The 23,547-nt window shown below is 48.0% G+C and overlaps 2 protein-coding genes across 14 annotated transcripts in view; one reads left to right on the top strand and one right to left on the bottom strand.

Moving 5' to 3' along the window:
• Positions 1-18,858, bottom strand: part of DEFB124 (defensin beta 124) — a 41,943-nt gene extending 23,085 nt beyond the window's left edge. The window contains exons 1-3 of one of the 6 annotated variants that reach the window (XM_058433046.1): positions 18,737-18,844; positions 16,680-16,874; positions 12,012-12,122 (exon numbers count right to left, since the gene is read on the bottom strand). In XM_058433046.1, coding sequence (XP_058289029.1) covers positions 12,012-12,122; positions 16,680-16,719 — 151 coding nt within the window. In that variant the 5' untranslated portion in view covers positions 16,720-16,874; positions 18,737-18,844. Of the gene's footprint in view, positions 1-1,266; positions 1,397-12,011; positions 12,178-12,703; positions 12,818-16,679; positions 16,875-18,607; positions 18,703-18,736 lie in introns of those variants that run through there. The other 5 variants (XM_058433047.1, XM_058433048.1, XR_009211494.1 and 2 more) reach the window with 5 other exon arrangements.
• A 48-nt stretch (positions 18,859-18,906) lies between these two features.
• Positions 18,907-23,547, top strand: part of HM13 (histocompatibility minor 13) — a 55,268-nt gene continuing 50,627 nt past the window's right edge. For 6 of the 8 annotated variants that reach the window (XR_004246033.2, XM_058432826.1, XM_058432825.1 and 3 more), the window contains exon 1: positions 18,925-19,199. Coding sequence is in view for 7 of the 8 variants with exons in the window: in XM_058432826.1 (XP_058288809.1) it covers positions 19,017-19,199 (183 nt within the window). In the remaining variant the exon portion in view is untranslated. Of the gene's footprint in view, positions 19,200-23,547 lie in introns of all 8 variants that reach the window. The other 2 variants (XM_032142935.2, XM_032142931.2) reach the window with 1 other exon arrangement.

The raw sequence follows: 23,547 nt of genomic DNA, 5'->3' as shown, positions 1-23,547 counted from the left end.
GCTATTTTTTTTTTTTTTTTTGAGATGGAGTCTCGCTCTGTTGCCCAGGCTGTAGTGCAGTGGCACGATCTCGACTCACTGCAAGCTCCACCTCCCGAGTTCACGCCATTCTCCTGTCTCAGACTCCCGAGCAGCTGGGACTACAGGCGCCCGCCACCACGCCCGGCTAATTTTTTTTTTTTTTTTTTTGGTATTTTTAGTAGAGACGGGGTTTCACCGTGTTAGCCAGGATGGTCTCGATCTCCTGACCTCACGATCCACCCCCCTCAGCCTCCCAAAGTGCATGAGGCATGAGCCACCGCATCTGGCCTAATTGTGATTTTTTTTTAAACCCTGGTGCCTGGTCACGGTGGTTCACACCTGTAATCCCAGCACTTTGGGAGGCCGACGTGAGGGGATCACTTGAGGTCAGGAGTTCGAGACCAGCCTGGCCAACACGGTGAAACCCCATCGCTACTAAAAATGCAAAAATTAACCAGGCGTAGTGGTGTGCACCTGTGGTCCCAGCTACTCGGGAGACTGAGGCAGGAGAATCACCTGAACCCAGAAGACAGAAGCTGCACTGAGCCTGTCTGAGCCTGCAGAGATCATGCCACTGCACTCCAGCCTGTGCAACAGAGCAAGACTGTCTCATAAATAAATAAGTAAATAAATAAATAAATAAATAAATAAATAAATAAATAAATAAATGAATAAAACAAACCCTGGCAGGACAAGCAAAACATGTCTACCAAACAAATTCTGACCAGAGGCTAGCAGTTTGTAACCTCTGGTCTAAATCCAAATAGTGATAAAGAAATGTACTCTTAGCCATCCCCTAGTCCGCAAGGTCACTCCTCGCTCCATGCAGTTAGTACATAATTATAAAGAATAGCTTGGGTTGGGCACAGTGGCTCACACCTATAATCCCAGTACTCTGGGAGGCTGAGGCAGGCGGATCACGAGGTCAGGAGTTTGAGAGGCTGCAGTGAGCCGTGATCGCACCACTGCACTCCAGCCTGGGCGACAGAGGAGGACCCTGTCTCTAAAAAAAATAAAATAAAATAAAATAAAATAAAAGGGAAAAGTTCAGAATAGGTTTTATTTTTATCAAGCAGGAAATTGTTCTACCAGAAATTTCCCTTTGCCTCTTGCTACCCCAAACAAGACGGCTTCTATGAACGAGGGAGAAGTGGGTGAAGGATGTCAGATAGGCAACTTCGGTATTTGCCACAGAACTCCTTCCATCCTCCTCCCAGTCCCACTGCGCTCCCTGGAGGTACTCACCATTAACAGTTTGGGATATATCCTGGATATTTTTCATTCCACTTACATACACGTTGTAGAAGATAATTGGCCACTTTTCTTTCTTCCACACTATCAGAATTGCAATTTTGCTCTGTTGTTCTCCTCTTATCTATGGAATCAAGAATAAATCCTGATTGCTTTAAGCCAGAGATTAAAGGGGGACCTACAGTCCAGCTATGGCCAATGAAGTGTGATGAAAAGTTAACTGGAGGTTTCTAGGAAAAGCTTCTTTGCTCTTAGAAAAGAGCTTAATAAATAAATAAATAAATAAATAAAAGAGCTGCAGCAGGAAGAGACCAGTCCCTTTTCTTTGACAGGTCCCTGGAGTGTATGAATGTAATACCTGGAACTGTAGACACCATCTTGCAATTATGATGAGATCTAGTCAGAGGATGGCAAGGCAGAAAGATGGGGATTACCTGAACCCTTGCTGATGAAGCCAAGCCTCTGAACACCAACCTTGGCACTTCCCCATTTCTAGACTTACTGTTATGCAAATTTTCTTGGAGGATTTCTGGGCCGGGCACAGTGGCTCACGCCTGTAATCCCAGTACTTTGGAAGGCCAAGGTGGGTGGATCACCTGAGGTCAGGAGTTCGAGACCAGCCTGACCAACATGGTGAAACCCTGTCTCAACTAAAAATACAAAAATTAGCCAGGTGTGGTGGTGAGCACCTGTAGTCCCAGCTACTTGGAAGGCTGAGATGGGAGAATTGCTTGAACCCAGGAGGCAGAGGTTGCAGTGAGCCAAGATCACACCACTGCACTCCAATCTGGGCAATAGAGTAAGACTCTGTTTCAAAAAAAAAAAAAATTACCTTGGGGATTTCTGTGCCAAAGTCTAAATCATCCATCTGATATGCATGTATAGGTTTGTTTCCTTTTTTCACGTAAGTGGGATTATAGCCATATGCATTAAGACTGAATTCCACTGCAAATTCAAAATAGCCATGATAGAAACAGATAGAAAGGCACTTCTCTCTCATATAAATGAAGTCTGCAAGCAGGCTGTCCAAGGGTGGCATGGCATTCTACAAGGCAGGAACTGTGCCTGCTTCTATCTTCTGGTTCCCTTATCTTCAATACAATATGCTGCTCAAGCAGCAGCCATCATATTCACATTCCAGCCAGCAGGAAGCAGTAAGGAGTCAAAAAAGGCACAGCCTTTCAGAAGACGCACACCTCTGCTTACATCACATTGGCCACAGCATAGTCACATGGCCTCACTTAATTGCATGGAAGTTTAGGAAATGATTTTGTGATTTTTCTTGTTTTTGTGTTTGTTTGTTTGGTTGGTTGGTTGGCTGGTTTTGTTTTTTTGAGATGGAGTTTCACTCTGTCACCCAGGCTGGAGTGCAGTGGCATGATCTCTGCTTACTGCGACCTCTGCCTCCCAGGTTCAAGTGATTCTCCTGCCTCAGCCTCCCGAGTAGCTGGGACTACAGGCAGGCACCACCACTCCTGGCTAATTTTTGTATTTTTGGTACAGACGGGGTTTCACCATGTTGGCCAGGCTAGTCTCAAACTCGTGGCCTCAATGATCCACCCACCTCAGCCTCCCAAAGTGCTGGGATTATAGGTGTGAGCCACTGCGCCCAGCCAGGAAATGTATTGTATTCTAAATAGCCACATACCAGCTCAAAATCAGGGATTCGGTGTTTATGGAAGGAGGAAATAGATATTGGGGGACAAGGCAGGAAAAAAAAAAGGAAAGACATGGAGAGATAACCAGCAATCAAGGGACAACCAGTAATCTCTGTTACAATGCTGTACATATTGGTTAATACATTTTTTCACTCAATGTATACTGGCTTTCTATCCATGCTTTATTCTTATACATTTCCCTTGTTATTTTGGGGGTTATATTGTTCTTATTTTTCTATCTTCTTCAGATAGAAACCTCAATCATTTATTTGAGGCCTTTGTTCTTTTCCAATTTAGCATTGAAAGCTATAAATTGCCTTCCAACATTGTTCTAGATGCATCCCACAAATTTTGGTATGTTGTGCTTTTCATTATCATTCAGTTCAAAATATTTTCTAATCTCTCCTTTGCTTTGTTCTTTTCCCATAGGTTATTCCGAAGTATGTTAATTTCAAAATATTTGGGGGTTTTCTATTTGTTGGTTTATTTCCATTGCAAATTTGAGACTTGTTTAATAATTCAACATATGGTCCATCTCAATGCATGTTTCATGTGCACCTGAAAATACTATGTATTCTGCCATTGTTGGACATAATGTTCTAAATGCCAGTTAGGTCAAAGAGGTTGATAATGCTGTTCAAGTCTTCTCTATACTTAGTGATTTTATGCCTACTTGTTTTATCAATTACTGAGAAAGGAGTGTTGTATGTGTCTGTTTCTCCTTCCAGTCTGTCAATTTTTACTTTACCTTTTTTTTTTTCGTGGCTGTAATACTTTTCTACAGTATGGATGTACCATAACATATTTTACCCATTGAAGGGCATTTAGATTAGTGCAAATGGTTTGCCCTTCACAACAGTGTGACATTGAATATTTTTACATGTATAGAAGAGATTACCAAAGTCAAATTTACTAGTCAAAGGGCACATACATTTCACCTTTTGACAGACCCTGCCAAATTGCCCTTCAAAGGGGCTGTTTTCTTTATATTCAGATGAATTGTGCCAAATTCCCTACTTTGTGACCCACATTAGATATTACCAGTCTCTTCTCATTTGACCTTTTATTGGGGACAAGATGAGAGAAAGTAGGAAGGAAGGTGTCTCATTGCTTATTTTGCATTTCCCTAATTATAACAAAGTTGAGCTGTATTCTGCTCAATGACTGTGCCCTTTAGCTGCCCAAAACCACAGTGAAGCTTTGAAATTACAGCTTTTAAGGGCTGCATTAAATTCTGAGCCTAGACTATTTCATTCTTTATTCTCTGCCTGGGGTAGAGGAGTGTGCTTTATTCCAGTTACCAGAGCCTTGGTATCCAGTTACCGATACTCTTGGTATCAGCCTAGAGTCCTGATTCCAGAACAGGAAATCTGGCATCAGTCAGGTCTGAATTTGAATCCCTCTGGCTCAGCCATTTGCCAGCTCTGTGACCTTGGGCAAGTAACTTGGCCTCTCTGAACCTTTGGACAGTCAGTTTTACAAAGGAGGATGACAAGCACTTTGCACAGGTGTTATTTAGATTAGAAACTGGGTGTGTAGAGCACCTCTCACAGCACCTAGCACCTAGCACCTAGCAGGCATTAATAAAAACTAAATTTTTTAATAGCCATTCATTGGGCATTTGACACGTGCAGAGCACTGAGTTAAGCCCTTTCCCCAGGTTATTTCATTAATCCTCACAACAGTAAAAGATAACCCTACAGATAAAAGATAACTAAGACTCTAGGATGTTAAGTAGCTTGTCCAAAGTCACACAGTTAGTAAAGAATAGAGCTAAGGATTAAATCAGAAATGTCCAGCTTCTAACTAAGCCTGCTTCCCAGGGTAGCTGGCTTATTTGACAGATCAAGAAAATGAGGCCCAGGGAGAGGAAACAACACATGGAATGAAGTGGTGAGCGAGCAGCAGCCATTTGAAGAAATATCCCCCTTCCTTCTGGGTCTGGGTGACCAGCTGGAGAAGAGACTGGAGAGAGTGGAGGCAAGGACAGCCACCCAGCAGAGGAGGCAAGAGCATGGAAAATGCCTCTTTCAGCCAATTTTCCTGAGGAACTCTGGCCGAGGCTCAGGGCTGGGAATGGAAAGTGTGCAGGGAGGAGGCGCAGCCGCGTCCATCCGGAGAAACTGTCTGCAATATCCTGCCGGGAGAGGCCAGGGGGAGGGAACTGCTGGGACCGTGGTGGGTGAAGGAGCAGGAGGGGCAGATCCGGGAGGATGAGGATCTGGCATCTGTCCAGGGCCAGGTCTCCTGGGAGAGGAGGGGCAGGCATTCCCCGAGCTCCCTGCTTCCTCCTTGGGCTCCCCGGCTCTGCCAACTCCTGCTGTGCCCTGCCCATGAATCTGGGCATCAGCCACTCCTGGAATGGAGATGCTGGCAAACTCAACTCTCTGGGGATGTGCACAGCTGACTCAGGGAGGGTGCGGTGGCCAGGAAGAAGGATTGATCCTATTCTCAGAGATCTTCGCCAGGGCTGGTTAAGATCTGAGAGCCATCAGCCACATCAAACGCATCCTGATCTCTATGACATCAGTGTGGTCCCTCTGCCTGGTAAATCTCCTCTTGCTACTCACAGTGCCCATAATTCCACCATTATGGATACAACCAAGGCTCTTGTTCAGTATGCAAAGGTATGGTCATACAAATCGTCAAAATATTTAAATGCATTCCTACTAGTTGGTAATAACCCGTGCCCTGAGTGTCCTCCAAGTACCAGGCATAACAGACCCTCCAGGCCTTCCTCTGGAACCCTCCAGGGCCCCTCCCCTTAACAACCATTAAAGGGGTGGTACCCCTGCCACGGCAGGGCCAACCAGGGCTGTGTGGATCATCAGTAAGTGATGGTCATAACCATTATTAATACTTTACATATCACTCCTGGGAACAACCCTTTGGATCACAACTTTGTCTCCTGTTTAAAGGCAAATGGTAGAAATTTAGAGGTGAAAAGGCCCTGTGCAATCTCTTCATCTTTCAGATGAGGAAACTAACGCCCAGGGAGAAGCAGAGACTTGCCCAAGTTCACACTGCCTGGCAGTGTAAAACAAGGCATTAGAACGCAGGTCCCTGACTCCTGACACTTCCTTTAGGTGTCAGTTTATCTGGCCCCCCACACACTAAACTTGAGCAGGTAATGGAAGGAAGTGATGGGGTGGGACCTGTCTCAAGAAAGAACCAAGAGCCAATCATGTGGCTCTTTACCTGGTCACCATGGTCATGGCAACAGTCATGTTGGTCACTACCTCCTTAGAGATAGTTGCCATGGCAACCACCACCCGGGGCACCAACTTTCTGACACCCAAGAGCCTTAAGATAAACCAGAAGCAAGTCTGTTCCACAGCACTAACCCAGATCAGAGCTCCGAGTAGGAAAGAGACTTGCCGAACATCACACAGCCAGCTGGCAGTGAAGCCAAGCTTTCTGAGTCCCCCACCCAAGGCTCTCACAGCGGCCCCACCCTCTCTACGGCTGACACCGCCCCCTCCCCCACCCATCCCCATTTTTCTGCCTGCTTTGGTGCTTCCCACATTCCTCCAGACCTCAGTCAGGATCTCCTTCCCACGGCATCTCACCCTTGGCTGCCTGTCAGCCAGCCCATCCTCCTGGGAACAGGCTGACATGAGCTTTGTGTAGGACTCATCGCAGGGGTTTGCAACATTGGCTGAGGCTCCCTGAAGACCAAAGAGCCTTCAACATCCTTTGCCCTCCAAAGGAAATAATCTCCAATGGTGGAATTTCAGGCTCTATGCTCAGAACTGAGTAGCTCTTTTTGGATGGTCGGGCCCATCCACTGTATAAGGCAGAAGTTGCTGCCCCGCTCTGAGTCTAGAATCACTCCGAGTCTGATCCCCTGTTTTGTTTTTATCAAGTCCCTTTTCCTCTCGGGGACTCAGTATCCCCACCGAAGACAAGGGGATGAGGATACTGTTCTGCAGTCACCACCACCACCACCACCATCAGAAGACTGCTGGAGACCAGACGCAATCTAGTGTTTCAGTATAACCAAACAAGGAATGGCCATGGTTTAAATAACTGGCCTACCTTCCCGCTATCTTCTTTTAGAAAAATGGAATCTCAGGATTGGAAGGATGTCCCAGGCACAGGGAAGATCTTCAGCAAAAGCAGAGAGGCTGAAAAGAATCTAGGGAATCTGTGAGTACTTAGTGTGTTGAAGTGTAAGGATAAAGAGAAAGTAGGGCCTATAATCCCAGTACTTTGAGAGGCCAAGGCAGGAGGATCAATTGAGCTCAAGAGTTCAAGACCAGCCTGGGCAATATAGTAAGACCCCATATCTAAAAGAATAGAAATAAATAAACAAACACAGAGAAAGTAGCCTAGCAGGACAAGCCAGAGGAGATTAAAAGGGATCAGTCACCAGTCCCAGGGCTAAGGACGTTGCTCTGTGGGCCTCAGTGACTCACCAAAGGTGCTGAGGCACTCCCCTGCCTGGGTCTAACCTGTGCAATTCTGATACTGTGGGATGGAGGGGATGGAGCTGCATAGGTTGAAGGCAAAAGAGAGCAAGGAGTGCTGCAGGAAATCATCCACTCATCCATTCATTTGATGAATATTTATTAAATGCAACCCAAGCTGTGTGACCTTGGGCAAGTTATTTAGCCTGTCTGTACCTCAGAGTCCTCATGTGTATAATGAGGACGGTGGAGATGCCTGCCCCATACGATGGTGTCAGGATCAAGTGAGTTTGTAAATGTTTAGTGTAGTGCATGGGAAGCAAATCAGTACCCCATGCATGTGTGTTATAATTATAATGATTACTGAACATTTACTATGTGCTGGGCACTCTCTAGACAGTAAAAGTACTGGGTGAAGTTCAGTGTGAACAAAATATGCATAATTTCTGCCCTCAAGGAGTTCACAGTCTAATAGGAGAGACAAACCAAAAAAGACAACTTTATTAAAATAATGAAAAGAGGCCAGGCACGGTGGCTCACACCTGTAATCCCAGCACTTTGGGAGGCCGAGGCGAGCGGATCACCTGAAGTCAGGAGTTCGAGACCAGCCTGGCCAACATGGTGGAACCCCCATCTCTACCAAAAATATAAAAATTAGCTGAGCATGGTGGCACACACCTGTAATCCCAGCAACTCAGGGAGCTGAGGCAGGAGAATCGCTTGAACCTGGGAGGCAGAGGTTGCAGTAAGCCATACCACTACACTCCAGCCTGGGCAGCAGAGCAAGACTCCATCTCAAAATAATAATAATAATAAAAAGAATCACAAATTATTACATCAGATCTAAATCTTAACCTCCAAACTCAAGAGTGCAAGAAATATTCATTTTTTTATTTTCTCAAAAAGCAAATTCTACTCCTATCCTCTACTCCCATCCTTCTGGGCTGCATGGAAATTCAGTCTCCGTCCTTACTGAAGCCACTCCATGACAAGAAACAAGGAGCGAAGACAGAGACTCCCCCTGGCACTGGACCACGTGAGGCCTCTGACCACGGTGCCCAAGCCCTCAATAGCCCCTGAAGTCCAGCAGCCCCTGCGAGCCAAGCCAAGCGAGGGGCCTGGGAGTCTTGCTGGAGGCTGGAATCACCAGGCCTGAATCCATCCTCCCCAAGCACACCACCTGGCCATCCCCACTGTCTAGCCACCTCTTGGGGTAGGAGATCTCCCTGATCCTGGACTCCACCAACCTTCATGGCCTCTGACGCCTCCTTTCTGTCCTTCTGTTCCTGCCCTCAAAAGCAATGAGCACCAAGCATTTGCAAACTCCAAGTCTCCAGGGGCCAAGCAGGTAGCAACAAAGAAAAGTATGAGACTCGGTGACCTGAGAGCACATACCTTGCCTAAAAAGGTGAGCATAGGCCAGGTCCAATAGCTCACATCTATAGTCACAGGCCTTTGGAGCAGGAAGATGGCTTGAGGCCAGGAGTTCAAGACCAGCCTGGGCAACATAGTTAGACATTATCTCTACCCCAAAAAAGTTTTTTTTTTTTTTCCAATAAAAAAGGGTCAGCACAACTTAGCTTACAAAACTTATCAGGTAATGTAGCCTAGTGGTTAGGGGGCTGCATTCTAGAGCTATGCTGCCCAGGTTCAAATTCTGGTGCCACTCTTTGCTGTCTGTGAGTCCTTAGGCAAGTCACTTAACCTCTCTGTACCTGTTTCCCAAACTATGAAAAAGAATAATACTTGTGGCCAGGTGCAATGGTTCACGCCTGTAATCCTAGCACTTTGGGAGGCCGAGGCAGGTGGATCACCTGAGGTCAGGGATTCGAGACCAGCCTGGCCAACGTGGTGAAACCCTGTCTCTACTAAAAATACAAAAATTAGGCTGGGCGCAGTGGCTCACGCCTGTAATCCTAGCACTTTGGGAAGCCAAGGTGGGTGGATCACGAGGTCAGGAGATTGAGACCATCCTGGCTAACACGGTGAAACCCTGTCTCTACTAAAAATATAAAAAAATTAGCCAAGTGTGGCGGCGTGCACCTGTAGTCGCAGCTGCTGGGGAGGCTGAGGCAGGAGAATGGCGTGAACCCGGGAGGCAGAGCTTGCAGTGAGCTGAGATCGTGCCACTGCACTCCAACCTGAATGACAGGGTAAGACTCCATCTCAAAAAAAAAAAAAAAATTAGCCGGGCGTGGTGGCACATGCCTGTAATCCCAGCTACTCCAGAGGCTGAGGCAGGACAATCGCTTGAACACAGGAGGCAGAGGTTCCAGTGAGCCAAGATCACGCCACTGCACTCCAGCCTGGGTGACAAGAGTGAGACTCCGTCCCCCAAAAAAAAAAAATTTGTACCAGTAGGTACAGCAGCTTCACATGAGAAAGCACTTAGGACAGTGCCTGACATTAGTAGCTACTCAGTAAATATTAGCACCCATCACCAGAAAATACAGGGCCAAGACTGCCAGACCTACTAAATGTTCAAAAGAAAGCAACTATCCAAATTTTTATTCTGAAACTGCTCCATTTTTTAACCTTGGTAACTTAAGTAAACCCAGATTTTTGGTTTGGTTTTGTTTTGTTTTGTTTTTTAGAGACGATATCTCATTCTGTTGCACAGGCTGGAATTTAGTGGCACAATCATAGTTCACCACAGCCTCAAACTCCCAGGCTCAAGCAATGCTCCCACCTCAGTCTCTTGAGTAGCTGGGACTACAGGTATATGCCACCAAGCCTGGCTATTTTTTTTTTTAATGTTTTGTAGAGAAACGAGGTCTTGCTACATTGCCCAGGCTGATCTCAAACTCCTGGGCTCAAGCGATCCTCTCACCTCAGACTCCCAAGTAGCTGGAACTCCAGGCACACACCACCATGCCCAACCAAAACCAGTTTTTAAACCTTGGCAAAAGTCATACAAAACACATCTGTGAGCAGGACTGGGCCTATAAAACTGACGATTTACAATATCTGCTCTACAATGTTTAAGCTTATAGAAAGTGGAGTCCAGAAAGGGAAGATTCTTGGAAGCAGCTTTTGCTTTGGGGCCTACAACCAAACCTCCCCTAGGCAAGAGGGTACAGAAAGCGGAGGGACAAATAGAGAGAGAAAGATGCAAAGTATTAATAATACATCAAATCACCCTGGTACGTAAACGCTATGTGCTGCGAGGGTTTGTTTGCCTTTTAAGTAACTCAGATAAAGATAGAAAAGTGGTCAGGGGCTGGGTGCGGTGGCTCATGCCTATAATCCCAGCATGTTGGGAGGCTGAGGCAGGAGGATCGCTTGAGCCCAGAAGTTTGAGACCAGTCTGGGCAACATAGTGAGACCCCATCTCTACTAAGAATACAAAAAGTAGCTGGGTGTGGTGGTGGGTGCCTGTAGTCCCAGCTACTCGGGAAGCTGAAGCAGAAGAATCGCTTGAACCTGAGAGGCAGAGGTTGCAATGAGCGAGATCGTGCCACTGCACTCCAGTCTGGGTGGAAGGTGAGTTTGAAGCTAGGACCCATAAGAAGGAGCTACTTAATGATAATAATAATTTAAAAAAAAAAAAAAAAAAAGCAGGGAGAGAGAAGACCAGGCAGGGGACACCTATACAAAGGGTCTGAGGCAGAAAAGAGCTTGGATCGCAAAAGGAGATGTGCAATCAATGAGCTGGACAACTAGGCCATGTTGAAGAGCGTGAAGTTATCTTGAGGGCAGGGGCACCGGGGAGTCATTGAAGGGTTTCAAGCAGAGAGATGCGATGTGCAGGGGACTCCAGGAGACAAATTAGGAAGCTGCTGAAGAGCCCAGGAGGGATGGTCTGGCTTGGATTGGCCAGCAGCCTTAGATATGAACAGCCCCAAATTTCTGTGGCTGGAATTGGCCTTAAAGTCAAAGACTGCATTTGAGCCTCAGAGCGGCCTGCTGCCTCCCCATGAGCCAGGTCCCAGTGGTGGCCCTCCATCCCAGAGTTCTGGCCCTGCCAGAACCCAGCTCCGTAGCGGTGGCTGTTAACTGGCTTATGTTGCCCTCTGCTGGCAGGAGAGGGCACCTGAGCAAGGGGAGCTGCAGCCTCCCAAAGCCACCGCGGTGGGTCAACAGCGCGGTGGCTCACATCTGTAATCCCAGCACTTTGGGAGGCTGAGGTGGGTGGATCATTTGAGGTCAGGAGTTCGAGACCAGCCTGGCCAATATGGTGAAACCCCGTCTCTACTAAAAACAAAAAAAAAATTAGCCGGGCATGGTGGCGCAGGCCTATAGTCCCAGCTAGGGAGGCTGAGGCAGGAGAATCGCTTGAGCCCAGGAGGCGGAGGTTGCAGTGAGCCGAGATTGCACCACTGCACTCCAGCCTGGGTGACAGAGCAAGACACCATCTCAAAAAACAAAAAAAGAAAAAAAGAAACAACTCCGGGTGGAGACAGGGACAGTGCCTCCACCGCACCCATCTTCCCCATCTCAGGTCCTGGCACACCATCATGCAGTAGGTCAGCTCAGAACCCTAAGACACAGTCTTCACACTTCCTTCTCCCTCACGTCCCATCAGGGAGTCCTTTTCGTCTTATTTCCTAAACACAATCCTAAATTGGAAATATCCTAGATCTATCTTAATCCTGTCCACCTCTCTTTGTCTCCATTGCCCCCCAACCCCAGTCAAAGCCACCAACATCACTTCTTTAGTCTATTTACTCACTTTTACTCTTGTCCTGGCCAATCCTTTTCCCACTCAGCAGCCGGAGTCCTCGTGGTGTCCTCTGATTCCAAGATCCTTTCTCCTCAGTATTTGAGCCGGATGGGGAAATCCCTGAGAAATACAGAGCCCCACCCACCAGGGCACCCTGTCCATGTAGAAAACTGTCCTGAAGATGCAAGACAACAGAGGTGCTCACATCAGAGCCCCACAAACAAGGCACTTGGCCACCCTCCTACTGGGAATGTTTCCCCCTGTCTCTACTGGTATCCTAGCCTCATGCCATCCATCTCACTGGCTCCTCTCCTTCCACGTCCTCAGCTCCATTTCTTTTTTTTTTTTTTTTTTTTTTTTGAGACCAGGTCTTCCTCTGTCCAGACTGAGAGTGCAGTGATACAATCACAGCTCACTGCAGCCTCAACCTCCTGGGCTCAATGATCCTCCCACCTTAGCCTCCTGAGTAGCTACAGACGCGTGCCACCACACTTGGTTAATTTTTGGTTTTGGGGGTTTTGTTTTTTTGGTAGAGACAGAGTCTGTGTTGCCCAGGCTGGTCTTGAAGTCCTGGCCTCAAGTGATCCTCCCTCCTCAGCTTCCCAAAGTGCTGAGATTACAGGTATGGGCCACTGCACCCAGCCGCCGCTCCCTCATATTTCTGTCTGCTACTTCTCTCCCTCCCACAAATTCCTGTTCACCTCTAATGCAAAGCAGATTTGCCATTTCAGCCCTGCCAGCCAGGGTGCTTAGGGCTCACATTTTCCTCAAGCAGGTTGCCATGGTATCTTCCTGTAATGTACATATATATATATATATATACAGTCCCCTCCCTAGGAAAAATACCAGTATCAGGACAATAGCATTTTCACCCAGATACATTGTGAGGCTAGCATTCCTTCTATGACCCTGACGTTCATCTCATGACAGTCGATTTTTTTTTTTTTTTTTTTGAGACAGAGTTTCACTCTTGTTGCCCAGGCTGGAGTGCAATGGCACAATCTCGGCTCACTGCAACCTCCTCCTCCTGGGTTCAAGTGATTCTCGTGCCTCAGCCTCCCGAGTAGCTGGGATTACAGGCATGCGCCACCACACCCACCTAATTTTTTGCATTTTTAGTAGAGATGGGGTTTCACCAGGTTGGCCAGGCTGGTCTCGAACTCCTGACCTCAGGTGATCCATCTGCCTCAGCCTCCCAGAGTGCTGGGATTACAGGCATGAGCCACCGCACCCGGCCTGACATTCAACATCTTATGGCTTGGTCTGAGATTATGGAAATCCTCACTGACCTCAGATTCAGCCTGTGTAACAGAAGCCTCACCACCCACCCCAGAGGCCTTTGAGAGTAGAATTAGACACCCTTCCAGACTCCCCTGACCAACTTGAGCCAAGGAAGCTCACAGATCTGGGAGCTTCTAGGTTCCTGCAGCAAATCATAACATGTTAACTCAGTTCCTGAGGGCTGCTGTTTGTAGCAAGCCTGGTTTTCTGTGAAAGAGAATGAAAACAAAGCAGATAAAAACAGAAAGGAGATGCAGAGAGAGGATCCTGGCAGCATGGACATCCTGGCTTCCAGGGGTTAGTGAGGCCCAATTCCATCCCTGCCTGTCCTTGCAGGGGTTTGGTTATTTACCTCTTCCTTGGAGTTCAAGAGGCCAATGCATTCCAGCCTTTGCCTAAAGCGTTTCAAACTGTGCTTCCAGCCCTTACAAATCACAGAACTCTGATTCTGTCAGAGGTTCTCTCTGTGACACTTCCCATTCCCTTTGCAAATCTAGCCTCCATCCCCAACTCAACAAAGAACAAAGGGAACTCTGAAATGACAATTTTCTCTTAAAGTCTTCAATTTTCCCTTTTGTTTTCTATTTTGAAAGGAGCAGAGTGACGAGTTCATTATACGCATTCCTTCCTCCTAGCCTATCATCACCATTTTCCACAAGGGCCCTGTTTTATTTTACTTCCGTACCTTTTTTTTTTGTTATTTTAATCCCAGTTGCCACTCTCATTCCCATCCCTCTACAGGCAACCATTCCAATGTGCTTGACGTACATTCTTTAATATGTAAATGACCTTGTTAGATTTGCTATGTAGCCTTCTGATATATACCTTTGTCAGAGGTGCTTGAACCAGAGCAACCCCATCTTGAATAGGGGCTGGGTAAAGTAAGGCTGAGACCTACTGGGCTGCATTCCTAGGCAGTTAGGCATTCTTAGTCACAGGATGAGATAGGAGGTCAGCACAAGATACAGCTCACAAAAACCTTGCTGATAAAACAGAATGCAGTAAAAAAGCTGGCCAAAACCCACCAAAACCAAGATGGCAACAAAAGTGACCTCTGGTCGTCCTCGCTGCTCATTAAACGCTAATTATAATGCAGTAGCATGCTAAAAGACACTCCCACCCATGCCGTGATAGTTTACAAATGCTATGGCAATGTCCAGAAGTTACCCTTTATGGTCTAAAAAGGGGAGGAACCCTCAGCTCCAAGAATTGCCCACCCCTTTCCCAGAACGCTCATAGATAATCCACTCCTTGTTTAATATATAATCCAGAAATAACTATAAATATACTCAGTCAAGCAGCCCATGCCGCTGTTCTGCCTATGGAGTAACCATTCTTTCATTCCTTTGTTTTTTTTTTTTTTTTTTGGTGTTTTTTTTTTTTTTTGATACAGAGTCTTACTCTGTCGCCCAGGCTGGAGTGCAGAGGCGTGATCTCAGCTCACTACAACCTCCGCCTCCCGGGTGCAACTGATTCTTGTGCCTCAGCCTCCTGAGTAGCTGGAATTACAGGCATGCGCCACCACACCCGGCTAATTTTTATTACAGAGGGGTTTCACCTTGTTGGCCAGGCTGGTCTCAAACTCCTGACCTCGTGATCCGCCTGCCTCAGCCTCCCAAAGTGCTGGGATTACAGGCCTGGGCCACCGCGGCCGGCCACACATTAGCTACTAAAAAAAATAAAACATAGAAAATAAAATATCCTTTACCCTTCAAGATTTGGTTCAAATGCCCACTCCACTGGGAGCCTTCAATGGCAGAGACTGCTGTTGCCTCCTAACTTCCATTCTCCTCCTCTTTCATTGTAAGAATACTCCTGCACTCTGCAGCTTGGCATTTTTTTTCTTTTTTTAGACAGAGTCTCGCTCTGTCGCCCAGGCTATAGTGCAATGGCACAATCTTGGCTCACTGCAACCTCCAACTCCTGGGTTCAAGCAATTCTGTCTCAGCCTCCCAAGTAGCTGGGACTACAGTCACACGCCACCACACATGGCTAATTTTTGTATTTTTAGTAGAGACGGAGTTTCACCATATTGGTCAAGTTGGTCTCAAACTCCTGACCTCAGGTGATCCACCCACCTCAGCCTCCCAAAGTGCTGGGATTACAGGCGTGAGCCACCGTGCCCGGCACAGCTTGGCATATTTTTTTAAAAAAGAAAAAAAAAGAAAATTCCATTTTTATCTAGGCAATTGCAAGATTTCCAATAACTAGCTTAATGCTGTCCCACTAATAGAGTGCACACAGCCTCCCTTGTGGCTAAACATGACCAGGTAATTATGGTCTGGCCAATTAAATGTAAGTAGAAGCATTATATAGAACTCCTGGAGTGACTGTCAAAGGGGAGGGAATGAAAACTGTTTTGCCCTTTCCTCCTCCTTCCAGACTACAATTTGAACAAGGTGCCCAGAGCTTTAGCATCCTTCTTAGATCATGAGGTGACCTTGAGGATGGAAGTCCTATGCTAGGATGATGAATACAATAGACAGAAGGAGCTGGATCCCTGATAGCCATGGAGCTGCTGTACTGGCCCTGAGCTGCCTGACTCCACATTTCTTTAAGTTCATCTGTTTTAAATTTTTTTTTTTTTGAAACAGAGTCTCACTCTGCCACCCAGGCTGAAGTGCAGTGGCATGATCTCAGTTCACTGCAGCCTCCTTCTCCTGGGTTCAAGCAATTCTCATGGCTCAGCTTCCTGAGTAGCTGGGACTAAGGTGCACACCACCACACCTGGCTAATTTTTGTATTTTTAGTAGAGACAGGGTTTCACCATTTTGGCCAGGCTGGTCTTGAACTGCTGACCTCAGGTGATCCGCCCACTTGGCCTCCCAAAGCGTTGGGATTACAGGTGTGAGCCACTGCGCCTGGCCTCTTTAAGTTCATCTGTTTTAAATCACTGTTATTTGGGGGTTTTCTGTTGCATGCAACCAGCCAAACCTAATCATAACTGACATGTCGTTCTGGTTATCTATTGCTGCATAAAGAGGAACTCCCAAAAGAACTATTTTGTCAAACTCACTGATTCTGGGGATCAGGAGTTTTGACAGGACTTTGTGGGCATGGCTTGACTCTGCTCCATGCTCTCTGGAGCCCCAGCTGGGAAGACTCGATGGCTTAGTGTGACTCAAGCAGCTGGGGACTGGGATCATCTGGAGGACTCTTCACTCACATGTCTGGCACCTGGACTGAGATAATGAAAAGACTGGACTCAGCTGGCATTGCTGACTGAAGCATCTACACACGGCTTCTCCATGTGACTTGGGCTTCCTTACAACATGGCAGTCAGACTTGTTAAAAGTGGCTCAGAGGTCCTTGAGCAATTGTTCCACTGAACAAGGTGGAAGCTGTTTGGCTTCTTCCTTATTTCCTTTTTCTTTAATTTCCTCTACAATATTTTACCTTCGTGTTTGGCCTCTTCTGACCTCGCTTCAGAAGTCATGCAGCATCAACCTTGTCTGCACCTGCCCTGAGCCAGCAGTTCTCTATACACCCAGCATCAGCATCAAGCAAGATGCACCCAGCATGGTTGGAGCAGGCATGGGCAGAGCGATGGTGACCAGGCTCCAGCAGGGGCTGCTGCTTCTGGCACTGCTCCTACGGATGCAGATTTATACAGCTCAAACAACTGCTGTAACTTTTAGGTAACTTCTTCCAGAATAACTACTGCCCCCAAGTCTAGAGAATGCCACCAATAAGGCATTGACAGTGTCCTGCAGTCAACAGCCAGTCTCCCCCCTCACTCCTCAGGGTCTCACGCTCTTCCTCTTCTCTGCTGTTAAAAGACTCAGGCCAGGCCAGGCACGGTGGCTCATGCCTGTAATCCCAGCACTCTGGGAGGCCAAGGCAGGTGGATCACCTGAGGTCAGGAGTTCGAGACCAGCCTCACCAACATGGAGAAACCCCATCTCTACTAAAAATACAAAATTAGCCAGGCATGGTGGCACATGCCTGTATTCCCAGCTACTGGGGAGGCTGAGGCAGGAGAATCACTTGAACCAGGGAGTCAGAGGTTGCAAGGTTGCAGTGAGCCGAGACTGTGCCACTGCACTCCAGCCTGGCAACAGAGCTAGACGCCATCTCAAAACAAAAAAAAAAAGAAAAAAAAATGAAACTCCATCTCAAAAAAAAGACTCAGGCCAAAACAGATCTACACTTCCCCATCTTCTAAATTCAATTCAAAGGTCATCTAGAAGGCCAGTATGGCAAGGAAAAAACAAGTCTTCATCAAATCTAGTAAATCTAGATGAAATAAGATCCAGGCCAGGCGTGGTGGCTCACGCCTGTAATCCCAGCACTTTGGGAGGCCGAGGCAGGTGGATCATGAGGTCAGGAGATCAAGACCATCCTGGATAACACGGTGAAACCCTGTCTCTACTAAAAATACAAAAAAAAAAAAAAATTAGCTGGGCACGGTGGCAGGTGCCTGTAGTCCCAGCTACTCGGGAGGCTGAGGCAGGAGAATGGCATGAACCCGGGAGGCGGAGCTTGCAGTGAGCTGAGATCACGCCACTGCACTCCAACCTGGGCGAAAGAACGAGACTCCATCTCAAAATAAAATATAAGATCCACATCTTGGTTGGGCATGATAGCTCATGCCTGTAATCCCAGCACTTTGGGAGGCCAAGACAGGCAGATCATGAGGTCAGGAGTTCGAGACCAGCCTGACCAACATGGTGAAACCCCGTCTCTACTAAACACACAAAAATTAGCTGGGCATGATGGCGGGTGCCTGTAGCCTCAGCTACTCAGGAGGCTGAGGCAGGAAAATTGCTTGAGCCCGGGACACGGAGGTTGCAGTGAGCCGAGATCACACTACTGCACTCCAGCCTGGGTGACAGAACAAAACACCATCTCAAAAAAAAGGATAAGATCCACATCTTATTTTATTGACACAGAAAATGTCAAGAACCCCAAATTTGGTTGGTTTGAAGAACATGTGAAGGGTTTGACTAAATGATGAATGTCAATATAAAATCGGCTGAAGTTTCATATACCAAATGAAGAGGAACAACATTCAAACTTAGTTAAGACATAATTTCCTTGAGTGGCCAGGCATGGTGGCTTACGCCTGTAATCCCAGCACTTTGGGAGGCCAAGGTGAGCAGATCGCTTGAGCCCAGGAATTCGAGACCAGCCTGGGCAACATGGTGAAACCCCATCTCTACAAAAAATGGAAAAATTAGCTGGGCATGGTGGTATACGCCTATAGTCCCAGCTACTCGGGAGGCTGAAGTGGGAGGGTCGCTTGAGCCCAGAGCCTCGGACAGTTGTTGGCATATTGAGGGACACTCAATAAATATTTAAGGAGTGAATAAACAATTGGATACCCAATAAATGCATGTATGAATAAACACGTTCTTAGTTATTCGGAATATGAGGATTTGCGGAGAGTGGACAGCCTGGGATTGAGGAGATCGGCTGGGACTGGGAAATGGTCATTCGGGTCGCATGCTCACCGCAGTGGCCCGGAGCCCCTGTCCGGACCACTAACAAGTTGCTTAGCAACCCGCCGCCCGGCCCTCTGCCACCGCTAGAGGGCGAGCGGGCGGGGAGACGTGCACGCGCGCGCGAGTGCGTGCAAGCGTGTGTGCGAGCGTGCGCGGCGCGGGCTTGGGAGGGAGACGTCACTTCCTGTTGCCTTAGGGGAACGTGGCTTTCCCTGCAGAGCCGGTGTCTCCGTCTGCGTCCCTGCTGCAGCAACCGGAGCTGGAGTCAGATCCCGAACGCACCCTCGCCATGGACTCGGCCCTCAGCGATCCGCATAACGGCAGCGCCGAGGCAGGCGGCCCCACCAACAGCACTACGCGGCCGCCTTCCACGCCCGAGGGCATCGCGCTGGCCTACGGCAGCCTCCTGCTCATGGCGCTGCTGCCCATCTTCTTTGGCGCCCTGCGCTCCGTACGCTGCGCCCGCGGCAAGGTAGGGTCAGCGGGAAAACCGGGCACTTTCCACCCCCATACCGAACACGGCCGACATGGACCCTTCCTAGGCGGGACAGACACCTCCTCTCCCCGGACACTGACTCTTCCCAGCCCTGATCACCATTCCCTCTATCTCGGGCCCACATTCCGGGGCTGGCATTTCCTGCCCCGGGATCTGGGCACCGACCCCCGACCAGGGTATGACACCTTCCCCAATAGGAACTTGCTTCTGCTCCCGACTCGGACCCTGACGCTTCCCTCCCTGTGCATCATGCCGCGGCTGGGAACGCTGTCAGCCCGTCCCCTCACTGCGACTCGGGCACTGATTGTTCTGAGCCTGTTGGGCCCAGGCAGACCAGCCCCATCTATACCTGATGGATACTGGTCCTCACAACTTACTGAATGGTACAGTTTCGTGTCATCCCCTGTTAGGAACCCTGCCTCAGCCCACCGCAGGGCCCTTTCTACCATCCAGACCCATCCCTAGACTCTGACTCCTGTCTTACTGGAATCTGTGGCACCTTATGTGCTCACCTAGATCCCCCACACCTGGCCCTTGCCCCTGCCTCAAAAACAATGATCTCTTAGACCTCAGTTTTTCACATCACTTTCTGGAACCATCCCAGTCAGCTGGCTCCTCAGAACCTGGCATCTTGGTGCCTCTACTTTCCAACCAGGCATGGACGTCTTGTTTTCCTGGTTTCCTCTCTCTTAACTACCATCCAACCTTGGACATGGCCTAGTCAAAACCCAGACCTTGTTCCTAACCTGTAACCCTTTTCCCACCCAACCTTTGACCCTACCTCAAAGTAGCCCTTCTCCCCATACCCCCAAGACAATCCCCCCACCAAACTGGGCCTGTCTGCTGGGCCACTGTTGGCCCCTCTTGTGAGACTGGGCCAGACTCCATCCCTGGCCTGCCTCAACATCTGTCCCATTGGATACCTAGGAGGACTTCAGCACATTTCACCTTCTGCTTCTCCCTCCCACTTCCTTGCCCCACTTCTTCCCTATATTAAGCCCTCTCTAGCCCGTTGTACCAATGGCTTTTCACTTCCTGGCATTCTCTCCTTTCCTCCACAACCTCTTAATCTGTACCTCCCCGATGCTCCTCCCCCACCCAGACCTGAGGATGGACCTAAGTGGAAGCTGTCTTGCCCAAAGAGGGCAGGCCCACAAAGCAGCTGCCACTTTTGAAACTGCTGAAGCTGAGGTTCTCAAAACACTACCCGACTTGAGCAGTAGCTGAGGCCTGCCACCTTCCTTCCCCAAGAGCAGAGAACTCACTACTGGCTCTATATGCGATCAGATGCAAAGGAAAGTAGTTAGGCAGGGCTTAGGCTGAGAGACTCAAACATGACTCCATTTTCCTTTTTATTTGGATTTTTCTAAGCTGAGTTCAGGTGATATTAAGCCTCTCTACTATGCCTGTCAGGTAGACACTTAGTGTCGAGAGAAGTTCTGAGATAAACCAGGACAGAGGAGGCGAAGGACAGCTGGCATAAGGCTAGGCAGCTTGATCTGAGCTGCTCTCCAAACTAATTCTCCCTGGCAACTTCTGTACATGGATCACTAATCTCTGCAGAAAACACCTTACAGGCAACAGTATTTCCTGAACTTCCACCGTCAGGGGTAAGGGAGGATTGCTGCAAAGATGAGTAGGTCAGAGCCCTGTCACCAAGGAATTCGGGAGCCCAGGTGAAAGAATAATAACTAGATCTGTGATTATAATACAAGCAATGCTACAAGATTTAGGGAGAAAGATTGAGCACATCTGAGACAGTGCAGGGAGGCTTTGTGCTAGAGGTAGGCCTGAGCCTTGACGTAGAGGTAGAATTTCAGCCAGGAGAAGGCATTCTAAACAAAAGAAACCAGGTAAGCAGAGAGAGGTACGGAGGCAGGAGGCTACGAGGCAGTTCAGGAAATAGTGGAAGGTTTGGTGTGGCTGGAACAGAGGGTATGGATGAGAGAAAGCCTTAGCCTCTGAATACCTCTCCCAAGCATCTCCTGCAGGGCAGCAGGGTGCGGAGGACTGTATGAATTTACAAACAGGACCTGACCATTAAGAGCCTGCCACCACCAATGACCCAGATGCTGTAAAGCTTGCAAAACCTTCACGCCCTTTGATGCTCACAGCAACTGAGGTGGCAGGCAGAGCCAGTTTCATTATCCTCGTTGTACAGGAAAGGAAACTGAGAGTCAAAGAAATGACTTCTGAAGATCACTCTGCCATTTAGGGGCAGAACCAGGTATGCCTAGTCCTAGTCCAGGGCTCTGTCCTAATACAGGTACCTTTAAAGACAGGCAGCATTGACCTAGGGAAAGGACAGGCCAAGTGACTCCCTTTCTACCCTGAGTCATTTCCCTGGTCATGTGAAAAGGAGAGAGAAGAGTTAGTGTGGGGACCCAGTTTTGATTTCCCACCAGTGTTGGACCCCAAAACCAGTTGGGAGAGAGGGAATGTGAGGACAGAATTCTCCCCAAGGGTCAAGGTGTCCATAACAGGCAGGGAAAATTGTGAAATCATAGAGAGAAAGAAGGTAGAGCCTCCAGGAGTATGTTGCGAGCCTTGGGAGGAGCAGTCTCAGAGCAGCACCCATCACTGTCAAGAGTCCTGTATCCCACACAGAAGCGAATCTGACCCAGGCAGTAGCTGCACATTAAACACTGGTTTAAAGGGCCCTCAGCGAACAGGACTGGGTGCCTGCTCTCGGCTAGGCTCTGGGCTGGGTACCAGGAGTTCCGGGACAAAGGAGGCCAAGCCCTGCCCTCACTGAGCCCAGTCACCAAGGAGAAACAGACATGTGACTAGCCAAGTAAATAGATAGGCCTCCTGGAGGGGGCAGCAGTTGTCTTTGCATGGATGGGGAGAGTCCAACAGGCAGAGCAGGAGAAGGTGGGGCAGGGGACCACAAGATGTGTTCAGGGAGGCAGTGAAGAGTATCATGTGAGCCCAGAAGAGGGGCTTGGATGTAGTGACAAGATGTTCAGGAAGCCTGTGGCCTTTCTGGGGAAGAGAATCCTGAAAGCAATGCAGCAGTTAATCGTTATTGTTACAAAAATACTATACATTTGTTAAAAAAAAAAAAAATCAAGCAGTGCAGAAGTATAAAGGAAAAGCCTCCTGGGCACTATTCCTTGGAAGTAACCCAACTGGCTGTTGGGTATATAACCTTCGAGAATTTTTTCTGTGTATACACATACATTGTGTATGTGTCTGTGTATATAGACATGAAAATTTATTTTTATAAAAATTGGATTATATAGTACATATTTCTCCACAACTTGATTTTTTTTTTTTTTTTTTTTTTTTTTTTTGAGATGGAGTTTCACTCTTGTTGCCCGGGCTGGAGTGCAATGGCATGATCTTGGCTCATTGCAACCTCCACCTCCCAGGTTCAAGCGATTCTCCTGCCTCAGCCTCCCGAGTAGCTGGGATTACAGGCAGGCACCACCACGCCTGGCTAATCTTGTATTTTTAGTAGAGATGGGATTTCTCCATGTTGGTCAGGCTGGTCTCAAACTCCCGACCTCAGGTGATCCACCCTCCTCAGCCTCCCAAAGTGCTGGGATTACAGGCATGAGCCACCGTGCCCAGCAGTTTTTTTTCTTTAACAGTATGTTGGCCAGGCACGGTGGCTCATGCCTGTAATCCCAGCACTTTTGGGAGGCCGAGGCAGGTGGATCACTTGAAGTCAGGAGTTCAAGACCAGCCTGGCCAACATGGTGAAGCCCCATCTCTACTAAAAATACAAAAATTAGCTTTGCGTGGTGGGGCACACCTGTAATCCCAGCTACTCAGGAGGCTGAGGCACAAGAATCGCTTGAACCCGGGAGGCACAGGTTGCAGTGAGCCAAGATCACGCCACTGCACTCCAGCCTGGTCGACAGAGTGAGACTCCATCTCAAAAATAATAATAATAATATGTTTCATTATTTTTCTGTGTCAGTACATATAGACCTAAAGTTTACTAGACATGATGGCATGCACCTGTAGTCCTAGCTACTCTGGAGGTTGAGGCGAGAGGATAACTTGAGCCCAGGAGTTCAAGGCTGCAGTGGGCCCTGATTGCACCACTGGGCAACAGAGTGAGACCCTGTCTCAAAAAATATATACATATATATATGGAGAGAGAGATCTACCTCATCTTTTATGGTGGGGAGGGTAGGTAATACATGCCCATGGTACAGAATTCAAAAGGTACAAAGGGGTGCACAGTGAAAGTCTCCCTGCTACCCCAAGCTGCCCTATTTCCCTCCTCAGAGGCAGCCCCTCTCCTGTATTTCTTAGATATCCATCCAGAAAGATTCTGTGTCTTTACAAATAAATAGGCATATACTTTTCC

Source organism: Hylobates moloch, unplaced genomic scaffold, assembly GCF_009828535.3.
Source record: "Hylobates moloch isolate HMO894 unplaced genomic scaffold, HMol_V3 SCAFFOLD_21, whole genome shotgun sequence".
NCBI classification, from domain to species: Eukaryota; Metazoa; Chordata; class Mammalia; order Primates; family Hylobatidae; genus Hylobates; species Hylobates moloch.
This window is presented reverse-complemented; position numbering and strand designations above follow the sequence as displayed.